At 47.6% G+C, this 21073-nt stretch overlaps 1 protein-coding gene across 1 annotated transcript in view; it reads left to right on the plus strand.

Moving 5' to 3' along the window:
• The window catches only part of robo3 (roundabout, axon guidance receptor, homolog 3 (Drosophila)), a 149403-nt gene that overhangs the window by 75969 nt on the left and 52361 nt on the right, over nt 1–21073 (plus strand). Inside the window, exon 2 of the mRNA XM_071525397.1 lies at nt 1787–2113. Within this exon, the coding sequence (XP_071381498.1) occupies nt 1787–2113 (327 nt within the window). The remainder of the gene's footprint in view (nt 1–1786; nt 2114–21073) is intronic.

The following is a 21073-nucleotide window of genomic DNA, read 5'->3' on the forward strand; positions in this document are numbered from 1 at the left end:
TGAAGCCCCCCCCCCCCCCCTCTCCTTCTACTCATTTCCTTATCAGCTGTTATCAGGAAAGTTTGAACCTTTGAACTCCTTCTCACACACGCACCTGTGGAGGGGAAACCGTGCGATCCTCCATCCTCAGTATCAAAACGGCTTAGCTTATTACCTGAGAGGGAAGGCAAGACAAAAGCAGCGGCGTCTTCCAACTGTGTGTGTGTGTGTAAAGAAAAATAAATAGTCATGCAAATACAAAATCACGAAAGCTGCAACAATCAACACCGGGAACAAAACTCTGTTATTCTGACAAACACTGGCGAGATGCGCCTCCCGGTGTCATTCACTGAAATGCTCTCCGGGGGGAAATTTCACTCACTCGCCTGGTGTGGTGCTTGAGTTTGTGTTGTTGCTATTCATGCATAATTGTCCCGCCAACACACTGTCATTCAAATTGGAGGAGGGAGAGGAAAGATAGAGAGAGGAGAGAAAAAAAAGCAATTTCAAAGCTTGGCAAAAAAAACCCCGCGGGAATTACCTCGCCTCCGTCTCCGTCTCTTCCCGTCTCTCTGTCTTCATTTATTTCCGTCTTTCACTCAGCCTTTTCTGAACAAAAACCCTTGACAGTCCACTTGCTCTTGAATGAGCGTTGGCCATACGTTGCGTTTATCCAGATGAATCATTTATCTCAACCCTGCTCCATGCATAGAGCACCTGTTGGACAAACAAAAAAGCATATGGAAAAAAAAGGTATTATACTGTACATATATATTTTGCTTGGGTATTTCAGATATCTGACGATTTCACTGGTTCAAACAACCTACTTTCCCACGGGCTCCTGATTAACACGGCTCTACCACATCCATTTATCTCACGCTTCTCCTCTATTGCGAGGGATTTTTGATAGACGCTGAATTTAGAGCATGTAATTTCACACGTCCTCTTGATTCGTATACTGAATGTAGCTGTCGAGCAATTACGCTACGCGCTCCTTTCGCAGGAACCGCGTTGCTGCCGATAAAATTGTGTGTTTTTCCGCAGCTGTTGACCCGACTCGAGAGGTTTCGGAGCAAAGGCAGGCGAATGTGTTTTTATAAGTTGTGCCGCCCACTTGCCTCCTGTGTGCACTTGGCTAGAATGTAAAAAAGAGGTTTTTGATGTTCTGTGCTTATTATAGCTCTTTTCTCTTCCTACACTAGCACGACAGCGCTCTGTTTACTTTGCATCCTCAGTCTTTGAGCAATCCAAACATGTTCCCCTTCGCGTTTTCTCACAGTTGACCCTCCCGTTTTTGGTGCCGGTGCTTGGAATTTACTTAATACAACATTTACTGTCAGGTAATGGATAGTGCCACTTTAAAATCTCCCTCTAATATTAGAGCAGCACACAAAAAACATGCTCTCTTCACGCTCTCCTCTCCTTTACATTGAGCTCACCATGCGAGATCTGTATCCACCGCATCTTTACTCTTTCACAGCCCCTCAACAATGGAGACTGTTAACTCTGTTTCCGCTTTGCATTGATTGTTCATTGTGTGCGCTTGAAAGCACCAGACAGCTTGAGGTTGAGAGATTTGTTGGCTATAATCATACCCTTTCTTGATGTGACAAAGCAACATTTCTTCTGCAATTTTTAGTCCGGTTGCTGCCACATAAGACTCTAAAAAAAAATGTTATGAGGAGCACCAGAAATGGTTCCCCTTTGTTGACAGCCAAAGAACCTCTGAGGAACAACATCTTTTTATAGAGTGTAATTAACCCGTTCTGCCCCCCCCCCTCCCCTCTCTTGTTGTCTTCCCTACCAGGATCCCGGCCGAGGCTGGAGGACGCTCCCCCCCGGATCGTGGAGCACCCGTCCGATCTGATCGTGTCCAAGGGCGAGCCGGCCACCCTCAACTGCAAGGCCGAGGGGCGGCCGACCCCGATGGTGGAGTGGTACAAGGACGGCGAGCGCGTCGAGACGGACCGCGAGGACCCCCGGTCCCACCGCATGCTTCTGCCCAGCGGCTCCCTCTTCTTCCTGCGCATCGTCCACGGCAGGCGGAGCAAACCCGACGAGGGCGTGTACGTGTGCGTGGCGCGGAACTACCTGGGCGAGGCGGTCAGTCGCAACGCGTCGCTGGAGGTGGCGAGTAAGTGGCTTTTTTTTTTTTGCAGGCATTTCGGCTTGAGCGCTCAGGTGTGTGTGTGTGTGTGTGTGTGTGTGTGTGTGTGTGAGGGAGTAGACGAACCAAATGGCTGAAATTGCATGCGGTTTGGAGTGCCGATGCAGAGAAAGAGTGAGTGGGAGGGATGGATCGGATGTGACAACTAAAGACAAAAAGGTATCAAGAGTTCCTATTTTCATGATGATTAGTGAGAAAAAAAACACTTGAGACACGATGATGCCCACATAGGAATCACATATATTTATCAAGTACATGAAAGGAAATTGAGTCGGTGCATAGGTGCTTTTTCCACATTAGACACTTGACAAATGTTACATGAAATATATAGTCGGAGAGGACCTCACACACAATACAAAGAGAACAAGTGTTTGGTTTTTTTTGCATGGAGACAAAAAGATGGTTTCCAGTGCAGTACATCAGTCTGTGCATAGGCAAGGAAAAGATAGCAGTGATCATCCAGTGCTTGTCCAAGTATCAGGTGTCAAACATCATGGTGTCCGTGTAGTGTACAGTTCCAGTAATATGAAATGAAGGACAGATCCATTTAACAGGTAATATTGTTAGCTGCACTCGAACAAAAGAGGAGTGGACTCTTGAGTGTAAAGGCAGCGCCAAAGAAGTCTCTGCTCTCTTATCACTGGCATCACTCGGCCCAGTTAACTCGAGACGCGACCCCCCCCCTGACCTTGGTGTCGGATCTCCTGGCAGCTCGCACCCCGAAGGGCCCCCCCATCCTCCTCTCCAGCCTCCGACATCCCGGTCCTATCTTCCCCCCCCCCCCCCCCCCCGCCGCAGAGAGCCTGGCCTCTGTGTCGTTTTTTTTTTTTTCCTGACCATGCCTCCGCGACCGGTCCTGTTAATGTAGATGGATGACAGCTAGCTCTAGCGAAAAAGATAACAGCTGTCGCCATTGGACAGGAAAGCTGAAAAACTTTCTTGGGAGGGAGGGGGGGGGGGGTGGTGGGTGGGTGGGGGAGTAGGAAAGGCCACTGCTAGTTGGCAGCTTCTCACTAGCAGATGTTCCCCCCCTAAAATACAACAAACTCCTGTCAGAAGGTTTTCCAACAGACGCCTCGCTGATTTTTTTTTTCATTTTTTTTCATTTTTTTCCACAGCGGGGCCGTTTGTGATCGGTTGCACTCTAATGAAGTGCGGATGGGGCCAATTAAATTTTTGCTATTAGATTAGGCCATCACCTATTGCTTTACAGCATCATTATACAGTCAAGCTCTGTTTTGACAGCAGCAATTTGAAGAATTCATGGCTGTTTATATGAAGAGAAGTGAATGGTAGCGGGTTAGTTTGGTGCTGCTTCGAGGCATTTTGAAGTCACACCAAGAAAATAACGTTCTGTTTTTAATATAGAGTATTAGTTGGATGCTGCTGAATTATTTATGTTATGGGCGAAAGGATTGAAAGTCTGTGGACTGATCAGTGTATCAATATTGACAGCCACGCAACACAAATATAAAAATGCTAAACACAAAATGAGCTCCTGCCTCGGTTGCCTTTGCCTATATACTACTTTAGACCAAATGGCTCTTGACAGCACACAGCCAGCAGCTCCTGCAGAAACGCCCGTGAAAGTTTAAACGTTTCCTCCGATCCCTCTCACTCCGGGCCTCTCCCGATATCGTCCACCCTTTTAAAACTGAAACCATCTCAGGAATCTCTCATTGCGCTAACGCAAACCAGCTGAACGAGGAAAAGAACGAGCTCCACTCCCAGCGAAAGTCGGTGAAACTCTAGACTGCCATCAAACACCTTAGGGGTGGGCATCATGTTTTCCTGAAAGGCTCCAGCCCCTAACTTAATAAGGCCGAATTTCCCCTGACTGCCTCCACGGAAAAAACAGCACATAAATCATTCTATCTCTCTCTCTCTCTCTCTCTCCCTCTCTCTCTCTCTCGAAAGGATTTGAACGGCCGGGAGCTGGGCAGCGTCCGTCAGCTTAACTAAGAGCGCTCCTCAAACAGAATGAAGAACAACCTTTCACCTTGCTCTGTTTGCTAACTACATCAGAAGCTGCGGGGTGTTTATGATATAGGGCGTATGGAAGCCAAACAGGTAGAATAGGTGAATAGTGTGAAATAGTGCAGAGGAGTAATTCCTCATGTTTCTGTTGCACTGCAGTACTTTTGAGCTCTCGCTTTTTTTTTTAGTTACCCGTAATATGTCTCTGCTTTTCCTAATTTGCGACATTTGGATTGCAGTTTATCGCCCAAGCCAAATACACTTCCCATTATTACTGCCGGCACCCTCGGGACACTGCCGGCAGCCGGCGAAGATAAGAAGGGATTCTGAGCTCCCTCGTAGGCCAGCATCAACAGGATCTCAATCCAGGCCTCTGCAAGGTTGTGCTGGGTCATGTTTGCAGCCAGAAGGGTTTCGCCTTTTTATCCTCGGCTTGTGTGAGTCTATTCCGAGGCTCTTGTCTTTGATGCCGGTGTCTCTCAGCCGGTCTGTCTGTTTTTCTGTCTGTCCGGCTATCCTCCCTAGCTGATGCTGTGGCCCGAGGGGAGGTGACATTCTCTGCAGCTAGTCTGCTCACACACACACACACACACACACACAGACACACACACACAAACGGACACAACTCGGTGCCCAGCAGTTGCTCTCGCAGATAAGAATCCTCAATCCGTGTTGCTACTCGAGAAAAAAAAGGGTGTGTGTTTTACATCTATTTGCACACAGACACACAAGCACGCGCTTTTTTTTTTCTGCTAGCTTTTGGAGCGCTGCCTCCGGAGAGAGAGAGGTTATATAGAACAAACAGCGGCTCCTGCCAAAGCCGAGCCAACGCCAGCTCCTGCCAGCCCCCTCTGCACGGCGCCAACGGGGCCGGAGATAAGACCGCAGGCACATAAGCCCGCCTGGTGCTGCCAGGGGGGGCTCAGCGCGGCATCAGCGAAAGGCACAAGATGGCACTTTGTGGCACGGTGTCACTTTGCTCCCCAGCCGGTGACTTGGAAGCGCTCTGAGAAAGCGAGAGGGAGCGGTGCGGCGCGCGCGTACGTTGTGTGTTTGTGTGTATATTTGGTATCGGGGCGGGAGCCAACGCGGCGGGGCGGCTGGTAGGTTCAGGAGGTTTAACCCCTCGCGGTCCCATCTGCTGCCGGCTGAGAGGCAGGCGGGGTGATGAAGGGCCACTGAGCCGCAGTATGGATGAATGGGCAGAAGCTCAGCGACGAGCCGTGCACCAGTACTAACAAACGCACCTGATTGGAGAGGTTTTTTCAGGAGTGACTTTGCTATTTTGCAGTGTTTGACATCATAATTTAGTTAAAGTCTCAGTCAAAGTGTGTGCCAGAGGTGGAAGGAGAACTGACCTTATTCAAGTAGAGTAAGAGTACTTGAAAATTTCTCAAGTCAAATTAAAAGAGCAGTTTATGAGCAAGTACTCCGGTAGTTAGCTGCTTTTGGAAGAAATTATGATTTTGTGCCCAAATTATCAGCCCACAGTTGAACAAATTACTCTACTTGGCATGGTCCTTGCAAATAATTTGATGGGTCAATATCAGTTTCCTTTATTATAGTTTCATCAAAGCCAGCATCAGTTACAGGAGCTAAAATCCACTGTGTTTTACTGTGAATGACAGATGTCTTTGTACTCAACCTCATATATGAAAATAAAATGTAAAAGTAAAACATAAAGTACTGGCTTTTGTAGGTATTCAAAGAAGTAGTTTTTTTTTTAGTGATGGAAACTAGAGTAGTTGTAATGCATATTTGTGTGCGCATGTGTTTGGATTGGTAATTGTTACCAAGGCCATTATCCATTTGCAAGCATTCATACCCTGACAATTGGGCATTCAATAACTCATCAAGCGGGGTCACGCTTAGTTACCTCAGCGACACTCTCCCCTTAATATTAATGACGTGTTTGATGCATGAATCGTGACATTTTTTTCACGCCCCAGTAGTTCCTCAGATTTGACTGAAATAGCTGACAGACAGGTAGCACTAGATCTGCATTTATTTAGACAAACATGACACCAGTGGTTTTGCATAGTACTGAATATGAAAGAAAAACACACTTGCACATCATCACATCACATCATCATTTACTTTGGCACATAGAAATACATCCTGTCATGAATGTAGCATCAAAAGAAAATATTAATACCAAAGGAAAAACACTGTTCCCGTGTTCCTTCGCATTAATTTATCTATGTATAAGTGTAGCTGTCATCCAGCAATACGCCTTATAAAACCCTTCCTTTGCGCTTTCTCATCCAAAACGTTCCATTACGCTGCATTAAAAACAGATTCCCCCCGACACTTTCCCCCAAACGCTTCCTTCCCAAATTTGTGTTTTTCACCCCAATCCTATCCGATTTCACGGATAAAAGGAGATGCTTTGATCCTGAAAATGCGGCCTACGAAGTTCCGCGCCAGGAGAAGAGGGCAATTCTTGTCAGATGCATAAAAGTCAGTCAAGCACAATAGACCTAACAGGCCAGACACCCCTGGGTGGGGATTTGACATTCAGAGCGACTTGCCAAGGCTCCTGGCTGCTTTTGTCGAGTGTTTTATACCTCTGACGGTTTTATTACGCCTGCTACGTCTCTACTGCCAGGCGTGATGGCTCATGAATATTCACGCTCGGGAGGAGGCGGTGGGGGCGGGGTCAGAGGCATTTCAAATAAACCAACTCTAAGGGTTTTTAAGCACCTCTACCCCCCCCCCCCCCATCACCGTAAAAACCTTGAAGGTTGGTTTGAGGTCAGGCCTTGGAGGTTCAAGATGGCAGCTGCCTTGTGGAATTCAGAGAATGAACAGGTGAGGAGCTGACGAAACTCCTGTCCTCCTCTGTCTTCTCTGTGCGAGTGTGTGTGTGTGTGCGAGTGTGTGTGTGTGTGTATGTGCGTAAGTGCGTGTGGCAGTAGTCCAAACAACTTTCTCACCCACGGTAATCCTAGATGCCAGTGTGTGAGAAACAGCTGAACGTCACCGTCACCAGTTGTCACCCCCTACTCTCTCTCTCACACACACACACACACACACACACACACACACCTGTCATATGTGATCACCCAGAGTCTCGTCCAGAAAAATGGATTTCAGGGTTTCTGGATGTGGAAATGGTGAGAGGATTTGGGGTTTGGTGTTAAGGGGGGGGTTAGGGTGGGAGGGAAGGGGAGGTTGGGTGGGTCTGATAAAGCAGATAAAGTCCCCACCACCCCCACCCACTTCCTTTCACAGGCCAAGCTCCCCTCCAGTTGCCCTCTCTCCCTGTTATTAACCCCTATGGTCTGGGGCCATATGGAGGTGACTAGAGCTCTGCGGTGCATGCTGTCATACACAGTAGAGCAAGGAGCGGCAGTACTGACCTAGACATCCATGCAGCCTGTCAGACTACCTGCAGGCTCAGGCAACTGGCCAGTGAGCTGCTGTCAGTCTGTCTTTATACCTGCTAACATTACAAGTAGAGGTGCACCGATAGTAGAATTGGACTTGGTGCCGATCCAGATCCCACTTATTCGTGCTCCGATCGCCATATGAAGCTGTCCGGATACGGATGCTTTAATGACATGCCGCAATATAAAACTTATCCGGCAGGAGGAGAAATGTCTCCTGACATTAAAATGCTGAAACGCTTCTATTAGTGAAATTACTAGAGCAGCTATAGTTTAGAGGAGGAGACTTGGCTCTGCAGGCGAAATGCCATTCTGTTTTACTAGGCCTATCACTGTTCTGTATCTGTTAACCTGCTCTGAATAAGCTGTTTTTAACAGTTAACCTGCTCTGAATAAGTTGTTTTTAACAGTTAACCTGATCTGAATAAGCTGTTTTTAACAGTTAACCTGTTCTGAATAAGTTGTTTTTATCTGTTAACCTATTTTGAATAAGCAGATTCTATCTGTTAACCTATTGTGAATAAGCTGTTTTTATCTGTTAACCTATTGTGAATAGGCTGTTTTTATCTGTTAACCTAATCTGAGGAACCTGTTTTTCAGAGTCGGTCAATAAGCTGTTTGACCAATATAAAAAGAAAGACAAGCTATATCCTCTAGCCTATGTTATGTAGCCTATTTCCTATTTTATTACAGTCATTTATCATTACTATTGACGTTTTAATTTGATTGTTACACAAGTGCATAATTTCATAAGCATAATTGATGCACTTGTTCCTGTAATTGTTTTGTAACAGGCCAATTCTAGACAGCATGGAGATGTATGAATGAGTAGTACTTGGATTGGTACTCGTATTGGCCCATGTACATGTTGTCTGAAAAATTGGTATTGGTGCACCTTTAATTACAAACTTATCGATTCTACCCTTTACAGTCTGTTTACAACAGGACCAGACAGATATATCAGAGTTGGCATAGCCGATACCATGATAAGCTTATAAATAATACAAAATAATTTGGGATGGGAATCTATGAGTGGGGAATGAGTGCCTACCCTGCTGGCCTGATTTTCCCACTCAGCCCTGCCTCTTCATGTGCATCTACAGGACCAACACAATGTTTTCCACTAGCTGTCTGAAGCAGTTTGTCAATTCACATCCATTTGTCAAGGAAGCTACCGTCACAAGTCTCATTTTCCAGTTATCACCCACCCACTTGTGCAAATCTGTGCTGTTTACCCATCAGTTGTTTGTATGGAAAATCATGTGTATGAGGATATGTGGCTCGTCGTGGTTCATCATAGCCCTATAGTTAACCATGAAACAGTCTGTGTGCTTGCAACCAACATATTGAGCAAATAGGAGTTGATGACATGATCACCTCTCATACTGAACTCCTCAGAAGAGTGGTTCTCAGTTGCATGATGACAACAACCTCTCTTATCTTAGTATGTATGCATGTACAGTGTCTGTCTGTCTGTCTGTCTGTCTGTCTGTCTCTCTGTCTGTCTGTCTGTCTGTCTGTCTGTCTGTCTAAGCTCTGAGGTGTGTCCATGCTTCACTAATGGGATTGCAGGTCCCAGCCTTGTGGAAGACAGAGCCGAGGGCCATCCTGGTCTTAAAGAGGGGGATCAGATGGCCAAAGTGAGGCCGGGGGCCTCCGGCTAACCCCCTCTGGTTGATAAGGCCGTCTGCTGGTCATTGAGCCGGGCCCACCAGCCAAACCCTCCTCCAGAGGATCGCCATGAATTAATTAGACTAGACTAAAGGGGAGTGAGACCAGTGACCAGCCCGTGTGTGTGTGTGTGTGTGTGTGTGCTTTCTGTGTGTCATAAAGGGTCAGTGGGACAATAGTGGGAGGATGGGGAGGGGGGGGAGAGCAGGAGGAGATGACAACAGGTGGTGTGAGGAAGAGCTTTAACCTCCTCCCCCCCTTTAACGACAGTGCGCAGGGGCCACGGGGGCTGTGGAGAACAATAAAGGCCCCTTGCTCCGACCGTTGTGTCCAATCACGCCCCATTATCTCTCTAAGCTACTGATCACAGGCACTGCACTGCCAGACACACCAGGCCCTCTCCCCTAACCCCAAATGTCTGTCCTAGTTGGTTGTTTCCTAAGTTTATTACCATGTATGTTATTTGTAGGCTATTGTTTTTACCCTGATGTTGCTGGTGACTACATGTAAATGCAAGTGAATGTGAAGTCTGATTTAATTGGTTTTCATCTTAGGCATCAAGGCAATATGTATTTTTGAATATTTGCATGTATTTATTCATCGAGGTATGTTGCTTAAGAATACATTTTAGTCATTTTAGTCACTGAACACAAAACAAACAGCAGATACGGTAATGATGCTAATAAATGGCAAAGAAAACAGTGGGGCAACAGCAGCACAGACACGATGAGCAGAGCTGAACGCACACATGCATGGAAAAATCAGCAATGCAATACAAATCATACGAGGAGCAGGAGACATCTGGGGAATTTCAGGCATCATTCATGACAGACAGTAAGCTGGAGAGGCCAGCGCGATCAATACACAGTTCAAACACATCAATCAAACACAATCAGAGCATCAATACAGAGCGGATCAAACGGACATAAAAGCAACAGAGGGAGACATATCTGGTTGTTAGGGTGAGCAGGAAAGTAGTGAATGTTAGACCAGCCGAAGGAGTCTTGTTCTGTCTGTGGACAGCACTTTCTAGTTAATGGGCAAATCATTCTACTTATAGGACATTGTAGTTGTTGAACAACTCATTTTAGTTGTGGGACAACCCAGTCTGGTTATTTGGAAACTCATTCCAGTGGCTGGAAAATGTATTCTAGTCATTGGACAACACATCCTGAGTGTTGGACGACTCATTCTGGTTTTTGGCAGTCCATTCTAGTCACTGGACGACTCATTCCAGACAGATTTTGGACAACTCATCCTGCCAGCATGATAGACAGCTGGCCTCCGCGCCGAGCTAAATCAGAGGAGCACTCTTGAATTTGACAATGGATATTATTATATATCAGGAGAGAGATCGTAACTAATATTTTCAACTGTGACGCAGCATCTTGTGAGGAGCATTGGTGGAAAATGTAATGGCAGAGAATGTCAGAGCTGTTGAAAAGCACTCTTGTTCTCAAATGAACGTTTGTTAAATTAGCATTTGGTTGATTGACACGCCCTCCCTACCTCCCCCTGCATATAAATTAGAGGCTTATGTTCTTCCCTGATACGTTGATGACTATTATTCTCATCTCGAGAGCATCTTATTGGGGAACGAGAGCCAGTTTAACAATAGGGACCGCTCGCTCCTTTGATGTCAGCCTGGTTGAATATGCTTTTAGGTTGTACATCACTGCTGACTGCTGGTTTGTTCTGTCTCAGTTTGAGCTGTCTCACGTTTCCAACTCCCTGCCTCGTCACAGCAGAGGGGCTGTTTCAGAGTCGGTTCTTCACTCAAAACTAACCCTCAGAAACCTTTTTTTTTTAGCGATTTTATCGAAGCATTTGCCAACGGGCATTCGGTACGACCGAAGTAATACGAGTCGCCAGGTATTTCAAGGGGATTTAGGCATATTTGACCTGTCTGCAAATGGTAAATGCGAGGCCAAACAGCTGTGGAAAACGCTTATTGATTTCTACCCGTGTGTATTTGTATGAGATTCATTTCGCCTTAAGACGGGCTCGCGCCGCGGAGTTAGAAAAGGTCAGCGAACGGGGGCTTAAGTCACTCAAGTGGAGCTAAATGGATTTCTGTTCCAAGATCCATCTGTTTTTGGAGTTTGTTGACAGGGTGGAAAATTGGCACTGTTGCTCTCCCCTCCCCCATCCCCAACACTCCCACCCCCCCTCTCTTTCTGCCATTCTCGTACAGGGGCGGGTGGGGGGGGGGTAGTCACGAGCATGGCACACTAATAGGCACCGGGGTAAAACGTGTGCCGGTGCACGAGGCGGGGACACGACGCCTGACTGCCATCTGCTCCGGGCTACGCGGAGCGCACCCGCGAGCCGTTTTGACAAGGGGAGAGAGAACCGCCGCACCGGTCGGGCACCGGCCATACGTGGAGTTAGCGGACGGAGACAGCTGGAGGCGGGGCGGCCGACGCGGGGCGGACCGGCTCGTCTCGTCTCCGGGAGGACGGCGCCGGCGTCAGAGGAGACGGCTCACCTTCTTCACCTCTCGGCCGCCTCGGCGATGGACGCAGCAAGAGGCGGGGGAAAGTGGATAGTGTCAAAGTTACTGACCTCAAAGTGAAACCGCACACATGCATAAAACGACAGGGTTGGTTGTGAGTGTGTGAGTGTGTGTGTGTGTGTGTGTGTGTGTGTGTGTGTGTGTGCAAGCAGCAAGACGCACAGCTGAATAAATTGGCAGGACCTAAAACAGCTTAGAAAACCCATGTGATGGTACACACACAACTGTATTCTGCTCTTAAGCATCTATCTTCATTTTGGCATTTCATCTGGGAATTTTTTACAAATGGAAGTGTAAGCGCCTACACTAAAATCCTTTACATGGAGTATGATCATCAGAATAATAGCCACATCAGACAAAAAATGCCTTGTGGAATAGACCGGCCCATCCTGTATGAGATTTCATTTGGTATGTAAGGGATGGTATGAACCTTTTTATAATCCATTCAATAGTTCTTAAACCAACGTGTTTTTCTTTATATATAATTCCCTATGAGTTTCCAGGAGAGTTCTCTTCTCTACATTCATTCTGATGATATGCGCCAAAGCAAACACCAAACACCTTTTCAGATCGCTCGTAGCGTGGAATGAGTTTATTTGGAGTCTTCAGTCGGAAGGAAGTAATTGAAAACGATGCCGCCGAATGTACCAGCAGCGCAACGAATGAGTGAATACAACTCCCGCTCCTCCTCTCACCCCCCCCCCCCCCACCCCCCCCCCCACCCCCTTGTAATTTCAGCATCACACTGCGCGACTCTGCTCTATAAATCACCCTGTTAAAATTTCACTTGAAATTACTCATTGCTGGAGCAGAACACTTAAAAGCGCTCAATGCCAGCAAAGAATGGTTGAGGAAGGAGGGGGGGGGGTGTGTGTGTGTGCCCATTGTCTATAGCCCCTGTTCCCCTATTCTCCATTTAAGGTCGGGTTAAAGGGGTGTTTCAGGTTTTCCAGATGGGTGAACTGACTACAGTAGCCCGATTGGGCCACAGGGTCAGCTTGGGGCAATACGGGGCCGGGGGAGGGTGGGGTGGGGTGGGGGGTGGGGGGGGGTAGAGGCGGACGCCGGTCGCCTTACAATGGGCTTCTCAGCAATCCTCGGTGACCCTCTTACCCCGCTGCTATAGGCCGCACGACGTCGGCCATTACTAGATTAAAGTAATCCTCTTTTCAGGCCCAGACAATGGCTTTATTAGCTGACCACACACAGGAGCTTCGACCACCTCTGTAATGGTATTGTTGTTTTGTGGGGGGGGTGGGTTGGGGTCCCGGGGTGGGTGTTATGGGTGGAGGGAGGGAGGGGGGTGGTGGGGGCATCGGCGCTCCTCAGCAATGCCATGTATACATACTTCCCCTTCTACTCTATTTATTTCACTCTTCACACCGCCCATCTTCGTCTGTGTTCTCCATGTGGCTGTTTTTTAGGGGAGGAGGAGGGGAGGCTGTCTTATGGTGCGACACACACACACACACACACACACACACACACACACACCACTGTCCACACCTCATATCCCCATCACATATTGGTGGACATATTGCTTGAATTATAATCAGATCAAGTGTGCGTGTGAGTGTGCGTGTTTGCAAATACCCCTCCCCCTCCCCCTCCCCCTCCTCCCCCTCCCCCTCCCCCTCCTCCATCCCTCCCTAGCCCACACTGTTTTCCCTCTGAATCTCCGCTGGCTTGTTTTTGCCAAACAACTCCATCAAAATGCCTTTTCATCTCCTTTCTTCCTCCGTTTCTGAGGCGCAGCATATTTCCCCCGCTAAAGGGAAAATGTCCTTTAAAATTACCCCCCAAAAATGTCTGCCTTTGTCAAAAAAAAACAACAACAAAAAAAAAACGCTCTTGGCATGAACGGCTTCACCTGATAATTTATTCAGCTTTAAGTGGGAAGCCACTCACGCTGAATGAAGTATTGTCAAATAGTTTGAATATTTAATGACTAACTGGGGTAATTTGAAGAGACACGCCATGTCTCTATCTCTGTCATTTACATTATAGCCTCCATGACAGAGGAATACATTTGCTTTTGTAACAAAGAGATGCGGGGCTCCGGGATGCATTTTCTCATGCTCCCTACAGGATATCTGTCAGTCTCCATTGAAGTGAAGGCTTGTGAAGGGCAAATTCATTGCATCTGTATCGGGAATATATGACGAGCTTCATTCCAAAATGATTGAAATCGAGACAGTGACACCTATCCCTACACAGTTATTGCTGGTATGGAAGTAAAACTCACATTGGATTATTATTGAAGTTGTTAAGTCCTTTAATGTTATTATCCAACATACAGAGTTTTGGAGTGAAACCCTTCATATCTTTATCCGGTCTTTTGATATAGTGGCAGCAGCGATAAGGACAATTAAACAGAATAATAAGAGGAAATAAGCCAATAAATACGCAGCTTGAGTCGTTAAGTTGATCGATTACATGGATCAAACACTGAGCGGCCGCTCACCTTGGCCGTACTCCATCTGTGATGTCGTTCCTCCTCGGAGGTCACAAGCCTTCACTGTTTATCATCATTTCCCATAAAGAGTCTAAAGAGAGCGACTAATATAGCTTTAGGACAGCTTTTTAATAATGTGATATTATTGATTCCTGTCTGGAAATTCTCGTTTCTCCTGTCCCCCCTTCACAGGGAGGTCAGGGGTCAGGGTCAGATACAGAACAGCAGCCCTGGAGCTGGTAGGGATTCAGTGTCTTGCTCGAGGACACTTCAGCAGGGCGGATGTTTGCAGACACTGATTGAATGACCGCCTCTCTTTCTTGGAGACGGATCCGAGCGGAGAGCGAGTCAGCGTGACTAGAACAGGATAGAGAGGCGCTCGGTAGCCACCACGCCACTTTAATTCCTCCAGAGTTACGGAGTCCATACTCTGCTGAGTTTGAGTCTGCTGGTCGGCGAGGGTTTGGGAGAGAGGACACACATAGATGAAAAATTGGCAGAAAACACACATACGGACACATACACACACACACACACATACCATGCCACGGGAGGTTTGCGGTGGATTAACCTCGAGCTTGCTGGGTGGGTGAGCACAGCCGGAGCAGGACCACCAGCTCAGGATGGGGATGGGAACCTGCCGCTGAGCCAGACATAGGTGAACACTCCCCATGCCGGGAGATTGGAAGGATTTGCACTCCAAATGAGGAGGAGTTCGCCCCTGTGTGTGTGTGTGTGTGTGTGCGTGTGTGTGTGCTTGTGCGGATGTATGTACAGGCACGTACGCGTATGTGTTGATTGTATCTGTGTTTGTGAGTCCAGTGTGGAAAACGGAGCGGACCTGCGCAGCTTTCTGCAGTACCAGGGTGATGGGGAGGAGGGGGTGGGGGCGGGTATAGGAGTTGGGGTGGTGGTGATGGTGGAGGGGTGCTGTTGTGGGAAGATTTTGCCTGCCAAGTAGTATTTTAATACAGCCCCCCCCTCTTGACTTGAAATATGGCTGTTTCAATCAAACGGGCCTGGCATGCCTCAGGCTCGTTCTGCTCTGTTTGTGTGTGTGTGTGCGTGTGTGTGTGTGTGTGTGTGTGATGGTGGGGGGGGGGGGGTTGAGGATTCAGCAGGGGGGTGGTGGAAGGTTAGCCAAGGCCCATAATAGCTCTCTAGACACGTACGCGCACACACAGTGTTAGGCTTATTACTCAAAAAAGTAATAAATTACTCCGGCTACTCATTTCAGAAATAACACTATTACTTTACTGCTTTTCCATTTCCATCAGAAATCAGGATAATTCAGTTCAGTGTCCCGTGAATGATCAAGGGAACCAACTAGTGCTGATGTCCAGTGTTCTTGTTGTCATCATCAACATCAACTTTCTGGGTAAAAGTAAGATCACGCATTGCCATCTAAGGCTTGGTTGTACCTTGGCATTTATTGCTTCTCGCCCTCTTCAAGAAGACCCCAGCACTTTAGTGGAGCTGTGGGAGAAACTAACCCCCACTGGAATCGGACGGTACGCAGACACACAGACACGCAGACACACAGACACACAGACACACAGACACACAGACACACAGACACACGGACAGAGCCTCCGCCTCCCCACGGGCTCCCCCCCTCCCCTTTTTCCCTCCGGTGTCTGCGCCGCCGATAATGAGGGCCTCCTTTACCGTCCCACCGCGGCATGTGGGGGGGCCCCGTGGTCATGTCGGCTGCTGTACCGCTGCCAAGTACACCCTCCACCGCACCACCCTCCTTGCAACACTGTCTGTGTGTGTGTGTGTGTGTGTGACAAGACACCGCGGAGGGGCCAGGCCCGGGCGTTTATGAGCGCTTAAAATGCCGTGAAACATCGCACCTTGACAGATAACCTCATCTATCTCTTTCTCACCACTGCACCCCCCACCCTTCTCCCCCGTCTCCCCCACCCCATCCCATCCCATCCTCTGACAGTGGTTTCCAGTGTTGCGCCGGGCCTCATGTTTTATTACTTAATTTCATTTTGGGTCACATTTCACTTGAGGTGATGCTCATATCACATTAAAAGGCATGGTAAGTGCATTATAAGCACATTGCGAGTGCGTGATAGCAATTGCAATCAGAGCGTGATATGAAAGATGCAACTGTACTGTCAATGACATGATGTTAAATTGTAATTTTCTGATGTTTGTCTCATGATTATATTGTAAGAAAGGTTTATCTATGCTATTAATGATCTTATGATCTGCTTGTAATGCAGCACAATGCATGGACTTGCTATGTGGTTATTATTTCAGTGTTATCAGGGCCAGTTGCTAATAATGGGTTTTCCTGAGGTTTGCTCTGATAAATACCAAGGCTTTGACATAATGGTAATTGGTACCATAGAGATTTTCTGTCAGCTTATGGTCTCGACTTAAAGGTTCAATTTGGCAAACACCGCAACGCTCTATCAAACTGATTATTTGCATTGTTTTCATTTTACACATCTTTAATGCTCGATCCGTTCATTGATCGGACGGAAAGGGTTTCAGGTTTTCTGCTGATTTCATGCGGAACGGTGAAGAAAAATCAGCACTTCTGCCGATCTGGAAGGAGCCCCTGTTTTTTATTTTTTTGCCCAGCCGTCTGGCTCAACATTCACCTCAACCCGGAGGGTCAGCGGCTCATTTTTTTTTGCTGCTATGCAAGGAAATGATTTTTCATGCTCTTGTCACCGCGGCTTGTGGGACCAGCTGCTTTTCACCCATCAGCCCAGGTTTGGTGGCAGCATTTAGGGGGGGGGGGTCCAGGGGGGTTGATGGGTGGGGTTTGGGTGGGGGTGGGATTGGGGCAGCTGTTGTGGCTGCTAAATGGACTCAGATGACGGGGCTAAGCAGCAGCGACAGTGGCCTAAATGAGTGTTGCTGCACCAGGCGTCACGCTCGCGGACAAAAGAAAATGGAGGGAGTAAATCTGAGGGAAAATGCATCGGGCATTGATGAACAGGTTATATGTGTGTGACTGTGTGTGTGTGTGTGTGTGTGTTTTATGTTGAAGGGTAGGGCAGCAGTACCGCCTGGGCTAAGAAGGTGACCCTTCTGGACTCGTGGAAGGAGTAATTGAAATGCTCTGCCCCTGTGACTCCCATTCATTTAGCTTTAGCGCCGGCTCAATTTTGCTGCTGGCCATGCCGGGCATTTCCAGAGAGCCAAACCATGTTATGTCATTTACTCAAGGCTGTAAACTACTCTCAGGCCATAGAGCCAAATGACAGCACCATGGAAAAAAATGGAATTACCCTTTAAACCTAAGATGTTTTTTTGGGGGGGCGACATATTGGGTCAGCTGTCAGAAAGTGTGGATAAAGAAGTGGTAAGGGCTTCTGTCGGTGTGTGTGTGTGTGTGTGTGTGTGTGTGTCGGTACGCTGCAGGGGGGCTTACAATCTCCAGTCTCACCACATATTGGACCGGCCTGTTCGTATTGCATGCAGACAGTGTTTTGCTGTATTTGCTGCTACAGCTGCCACGCCGCGTATCTGTGCGAGTGTCTGTATTTGTATTTGGGTGGGATGGGGAGGGTAGGGGTGCTTAGAGGCGGCCTGGACATCTGTCTCCAACTGTGAGCACCCCCCCACCCACCCCCACGCTCCTCCTCGTCAGACCCTCCCAACCCCACTGAAAACACACACACACACACCAATATCCTGTGCGGGCCGTTTCATCATGGTGTAATGGTTGATGGTTGATAGGGATCGGAGGGGGTCCACTCTGGATAATGAGAGTGGCTGATGGAAGGTGGCTTCTGACGGGGGCCCCCGTTGGGCCCAAGGGCCCGGACAGATATTGCCTAGGGGAGCACACACTAGAGAGAAGGGAGAAGGTGTGTGTGTGTGTGTGTTGTGTGTCTAATCAGGCTTGATAAAGGGATAAGAAGAATGTATGTACTCGGGAGAGAGGCCGAGAGCGTCGGTGTGTATGTGCGTATGTATTCACACATGTGATTCACGCTGAAACAGATTGCCTCATGTCAGGACAAGACGTAAGCCGACGGATTGACGGACGACCAGCTCAATCCCCCACAACACATCTCCAACCTGAGGCCCCTTCTCTCTATGCCCCCCCCCCCCCCCCCCCCCTCTTTTTTTTTGCTCTGCCAGCCAAGGGACCATCCGTCATTCTCTCTTTGCCATCTGAATATTTATTTTTGAGGGGGTGCTGTCACACACACACACACACACAGACACGCAGTCCTTGGAACATTTAATGACAGCGATAAAGCCATTTAATTAAAAGTGAACCAGAGCTTGCCCCCGAGGTTTTATTATGTCAAATCAAAAGCTAAAATGATGCCCTGATATACAGCAGGGTCCTGATACCGTGCAAGCCTGGTAAATCACAGATGTCTAGTGGTCACGGATAAACGGCACTTTCAAACAACACACACTCTGGGCTACAGTCCTGTAGCTTGAGGGTGTTTTTGAATATTATATGGTTCAGTGTAATTTGCACTACACACATCCATCACAGTACATCACAAGCTGATAAATGCTACGTGTGAGCCGGCGTCATTTGTTTCTTTTGTGTGACTAATGTGTTTGTCTTTGGGTACATGAGGAAACAGTGTAATTGAGAGACACAGGTTGACAGCGATCTCACACAGACAGTAAAACTAATAAAGATAAAAGCATTGGAGAAGCCGAATTAGATTTTTCTCCGGGCTTAGATGCGGTTGTGTTTATCTCAGCATGTGTATTAAATGGCCAGGGTTAGGGGCTCCAATCCCACTTGTATTGAAAATATATACTGTACATTTGTGGCACTGTAAGGCACTTTTCATAAAGGTAGCTCCCAAATGTCATATGTTATATTGCATTAGATGACAAGAGGTTTGCCTCACGCCTCTGAAGAAGAGGTGTGTGTATGCCTCTATGTATGCATCCTCACATATGCTCAGCAGTGTGTACTCCTATCTGTTACTCTGTGTGTGTGTGTGTGTGTGTGTGTGCTCTGACTAAAGCACACCATTCAGGCCCAGCGGTGGGGATTACTCTGGCTTTGTAGAAGGGGTTTAAAGAGGGGGTCAAAGTGCACCCACTTAATATGGGCCCCCAGGGGCCTCGTGGGTAATTGCCAGTGCCTAATAAACTTCTGTGGACCCTCTTTTCGCTCAAATCTGGCCAGTTCGGGGAACAGAACGGGAAAGATCAGGTGCCCCCAGAGCCAAGCTCTCAGATTGGTGTGTGACAGGTCGTTGCAGCCATCCTTTAACCCCGTGGCATGGTAATTCAGACCCCGGGTGCAGGGAACCACCGTGCTTTCCTCCTCTCTTTGCGTGACTGGGCAGGTTCCTGAGTAATTTAGTCGGGGCTTTTCTATTTCCCTGTGCATAGCGGTCGGGGAAAATGTCTTTGCCAGGTTTAGATAAGGTCAGGGGTGTGGTTTGGCATATCATTCCAGGGTTGGAAAGCCAGTGGGATTTGGAGCGCCCCAAATGCTCCGTGGGTAACTAATTGGCCATTAGGATACGGGTCTGACCGCAGCCATAAGCGGCCGTTTCATCCGGTATGCACAGCTCCCTCTAAGAGACACAGATAAACAGCTTAATGGTTCGCCGTCCAACAATGAATTTGCGCAGACCTATAAAGCTCCCTTGTATTTTATCAGGGCCACGGCAAGCGCAGGGTCCGTTCCCTAATGAGGAAATGAAAAATATTCTATTCCCTCCTTAAACACCGATATACCACGTCTCGCATGACCTTGATTATAAACAAAACAAGCTGATTTATCACCTCGCGTACACACCCACACGCACCCTCGCTCCAAGAGGACGCAACGCTATCTTGACAGCTAGAGAAATGGGCCTTCTCTGCATCGAGCCTGACAGAGATACAGCGATAGGGTGATATTTTCCACGCAGACCTACGGTAATCCAGACAAAGAAAGCGTCCCCATAAGTCCCAGTGTAAGTGGGCTCGTATGGATGGATGGATGGATGGATGGATGGATGGATGGTGATGATAATGGTAATGTCCCGGGGCTTTGTTGGCTTGTCTGTGCCGTCATTAGGAGAGGCGTGTCATTAATCAGATGAGGCAGTGACCCTCCCCTGCTGGCCTGTGACATTACAGCGACATTGGCGCTGTTTTTCAGTTACTGTGAACTGGCTTACATGGACACACACACGCACACACCCACCCACGCACAAACACATACACATGCACGTTCACAGGTGCACGACCACTCAAACAATCGTACCATCGCGGATGACCACACACAGGCAAACGCACAAGCATACGTGTACACATGATAAATTAAACGATCCATCGTTATCGACAAATGTCAAAAATGCACTGACACACACAAGTTACTGGTATACATGAATATACACTGTCATTTCGACAGGAGTGAGTAACATCCAGCCCATGACAGATAGTTAAACATGGAAGCCCAAAGACCGACCTGAAGCGTCACACCACTTTCATATTACATCCTGTGTTCCACCCCCACAACAAACATGCATTCCCTTCCCATGCTCCTCTAGTCCTCAAGGGTTCAAATTTCAAGTGAGTGAGTATATATGTATTTCCAACAGACCTTTGAAAACCATCCTGTATTCCCCTAAACCTCAGTGCAGATATATAAGGCACTTGTTTATGCCACTGAAGACACATTTCAAAAGGACCAATACAATATATGACAATAAATCAGGGTTTTTGAAGTGTTACTGGGGGGGTTATTTCCTAGTTATTTTTTTATTCCATTTCACTTGAAAGGGGAGATAGAGAAATAGTTGTTTGGTTGAATCAGCAGAAGAGTAATTACTGGTGAGTTGTGTGGAGGTAAAGTGTTGCATATAGTATATCCTATATGGTGCAGTTATGAAGTCAGCTCCATCATGTGTTGACGGTTCTTTTTGCAGACATAGGCACGCTATTTAATATTTAGATCATATTTTACATCT

Source organism: Centroberyx affinis, unplaced genomic scaffold (assembly GCF_046629955.1).
Source record: "Centroberyx affinis isolate AG114_WGS23_722 - 3 ecotype Tasmania unplaced genomic scaffold, CSIRO-AGI_Caff_v1 ptg001291l_1, whole genome shotgun sequence".
NCBI lineage: Eukaryota > Metazoa > Chordata > Actinopteri > Beryciformes > Berycidae > Centroberyx > Centroberyx affinis.